This window comes from Atta colombica, unplaced genomic scaffold (assembly GCF_001594045.1).
Source record: "Atta colombica isolate Treedump-2 unplaced genomic scaffold, Acol1.0 scaffold252, whole genome shotgun sequence".
In the NCBI taxonomy this organism is placed as follows: Eukaryota; Metazoa; Arthropoda; class Insecta; order Hymenoptera; family Formicidae; genus Atta; species Atta colombica.
The window spans coordinates 1-3,673 of record NW_017259351.1 but is presented as its reverse complement, the minus strand read 5'-3'; the positions used below and the strand labels follow the sequence as shown (position 1 = coordinate 3,673).

Sequence of the window (3,673 nt, the reverse complement as noted above, 5' to 3'; positions counted from 1 at the left end):
TATATATATATATAATAATGCGCTATTTATACGCTATCTATAAAAAAAATTTTTGCACTCATTTTGTTTATCTTGGGAGCTTGCTGCCGTAAAGTATTCAACATCATTCTTTTCGGTTTTTAGTGTTTGCCGGCAATTTGAAAGTAACAATGCCTTTTAGAACATATTTCTGTTTCATGAATAGTAGTTTTACAGTCAGAGTATTTATTTTTGCAATTTTAAACGACATAGGGCTAAATATCTGTTCGCTCCAAGAGGAAAGTGCCTTAAGAGTTGCAGGGCAAAAATTAAGACTATGTGCATATGATAGTGCATAAATCCTGTGTATTTAATTTTCCAAATCGATTGTTTTCAACGGATGGGGAGCCTATCTGACTGTTTAGCTCAGCTTCTCTACAAATTTTTTTTTAATTAAACGGAATGAGCACAAAAATTTTTTTGCAGAATATAGACAGCGCATAAATAGTACATTATTATATAATTTTTTCATAAAGAAATTTTTTTTAAGATTTGGATAAATGGAGAAGGAGCAGATAGGAAGACGTAACTAGTTATTACTTCAAGTAACAAGTAATTGTAACTTGTTACTTTTAAAAAGTAACTTTTCATTTCTTGGTGAAATTGTACTGATAGGTCTTTTCATTTTGTTTGCACCTTAAAGTATTTAGAATTATAGCATTTTTCAATTTTTTCGAATTTATTAAGAAAATAATTTTATTTTTCTTCAAATTATTTTATGAACTACAAATCAAAATTTCTTATTAAAACCTTCACTCAATTGATTCCCTTATCACTTTCATTGTACCATATATAAACTTTTCTTTACTTATATCTGTGTTTATTTTGTTTCTAAATATAAAAAAATTATTTAACAAAATTAACATGACTTAATAATCGCATTAAAAAAAATATACTTTCAAATAACCTTTTTTAACTTTCATTAATATCGCGAAAGAATATACAACAATATACACATTTAGTACTAATATTTTATACTATAATATATTGTATATACGAAACAGTTCAAATTGAACTATTATATTATATTTGTGCAAAGTTTAATTTGCCAAAAGCTTAAAAAGTTATAATTAAAAATATATTTAGGAAATACTGCCATTTTGACAAATAGATTTAGCTGTACGTACAAATAAAGAAATCTTTTTCTAACTCCATCATTAATGAGAGATTACATAACATAATTATCCAGATCATAATATATAAAATGGAAGATTATATTCAGCAAGCAAAATCAGAAGAAAGGAACACCTTTCAACGATATATCAATAAATGCAAATTAGTTTACGGTACGACAATGTGTTTCATAACCGTGACAGCTATAATAGTGTCGTTCGGACCATTATTCTTAGCTCAACCCTTTCCAATCGAAGTTGAGTATCCATTCAATGTGAACAAACAACCACTGAGAACTATTATTTACTTGCATCATATGATGATTATATACCAAAGTCGTGTCCAAGTATGTAGCAACGTCTTCGTAGCTCTTCTGCTTTGGTTCACAGCAGCAAGATTCGAGATTCTATCCCATAAATTTCAGAAAATTACAAGCATCTCAGAATTTACAATCTGTATACAGTTGCATCAACGGCTATTACGGTAATAAATTATATGTAAATATAATATATGTAATGCAATGGCACATAATAATCTCTTTAAAAATAATTATATACTTGTATGTACAATACAAATAAGCAAAGAAGACTATATATAGACTTTATTTGATCAAAGCGAGTCTAGATGTCTAATTTTTTATGTTTTTTTACAAAGAATTTCACAATTTCTAATTCAAGCAAACTATGAACATATCAGTTTTAAAACACGGTCTTGAAACTCGGGATATCAACTATTGCTTGCTATCCAGTCTGAAACTCAATATTATATTGTCCGAACCGATGATCTACTGGCCTAAAGACATTAAGGAAATTCCCGATTTAATAGACTTCTACTTATCAAAGGGAATTGCGGATTCGCTTACTGACTGTTTTTTTTTAGTTTTGACCTCTCATAGGATCATTCTCCGGTTATAATTACATTCAACAGAAAAATTATGAATGTAGATAAATCATGTAAACTTCATAATCATAGAAACTAAAATTCTTTTAGACAACTAATGTCTTCCTTTCTAAACAAAACTATCTTTGAAAACCAATAATGACATTATAGAAGCTGATCATCTCAATAGCTGCGTACAACAATCAGCTTGGATTTCTACAAATGACATAATATCTGTATACTCTCAGACAATAAGAGAAATAATAGCAAAAAAAAGAAAAACAAAAAAAACTAAAACTGGATTACGTTATATCATAAATTAAATTGATACATAATTTAATATTACTGATATCAATTATTAGGCACTAATAATGTCTGCCTTAACCAAATATGGTCTTCTTCGCTTAATTGAACATCTCTCGACTGATTTTCATTCTTCTAAATATTAATTATATTAATTATATAAATAAATATTAATTATATAAATATTTATTATATTTGTGTAGCTCATTTTTTGGCTGAAATTTTTAGCTGATATTATACAACCAAAACATCTTTAAACTTGTGTATTCATATTATTTTTTATTAACTAGTGCATAATTATAATTAATTCTATAATAGAATATACAACAGTAAAATTAATAAAAAATTGATAGTAATTAACGGCTAATTACAGATATGCAAAAGATGTTACTATGACAATTCGATATGTAGCGTTGTCAACGATAGGATTCAGTACCATAGGAATAATATTTAGCGGTTTGACTTTTTTGAGCGTGAGTCATATGTATTTCATCTTTTCATTGCATATAGCTGTTCATTGCATTAGTTACGTAATTTATGTGTGAATATCTTAATTAAAAATAGTAGAAACATGTGAGACGATCTTCGCCTGCAAATTGATTGCCTTTAATACCGTTTGCCAATAGTTCGTTTGCGCATAAAAATTATTGCCTACAGCTCGATTACATACTCTGTCTTATATGCTCTATCTTAAAAACACAAATTATGTTTTAAAATACAAAATTTTCTATTTAAAAACGATTGAATTCTCTTTTAAAACAAATTCTCTACTTTATAGCAAATTATTTTTTTACTTAATTTTATATTTGTGCGCAAAAACGTGCAATCGAACTGTAAGCAATAATTTTAATGCGCAAACAAATTGTCGGCAAAAATAATGTAGGCAAAGGATGTTGTAGACAATCAATTTGGAAGCAAAAGAAACCATCTTGTTCGTCGTACAAACGCATTTAATATTTTATGTAATTAGTATTATGAAAATTAAATAAATAGACACGACTTAGACATTACATAATTTACTATAAAAAAATTAAAATTATTTTATTAATTTAGAATTGTAGATATTGTGACCAATTTTTTTCTTCCTATCATAAATACAATCTAAATTTTGTATTACTTATATTAAAACATTATCTTGCATAGCAACAACCATTAACTATAAAAACCCAATTTTTTGCCATTGCCGCATCCGCACTTATAGAGGTTTTTATCTGCGCATGGCCAGCTGATTATTTATTGCGCATGGTAAGGCATACCAGCCATATAAAACATAAGAAAAGGCATAAAAAGAGTTTATATTAAAATAGCAATTAAAAATCAAAATTGTAATAAATTAAAAATAAAAATATAAAATATGTAT

The 3,673-nt window shown here is 27.1% G+C and overlaps 1 protein-coding gene across 1 annotated transcript; it reads left to right on the top strand.

Annotated features, from left to right (window-relative positions):
- Nucleotides 1–1,222: 1,222 nt before the first annotated feature.
- Nucleotides 1,223–1,614, top strand: LOC108688977 (the record flags this gene model as incomplete). The annotated part of the gene is made up of 1 exon (XM_018195552.1): nucleotides 1,223–1,614. A coding segment is annotated over exon 1 (392 nt), but the record flags the coding sequence as incomplete, so codon positions are not given.
- Between the last annotated feature and the right edge of the window lie 2,059 nt (nucleotides 1,615–3,673).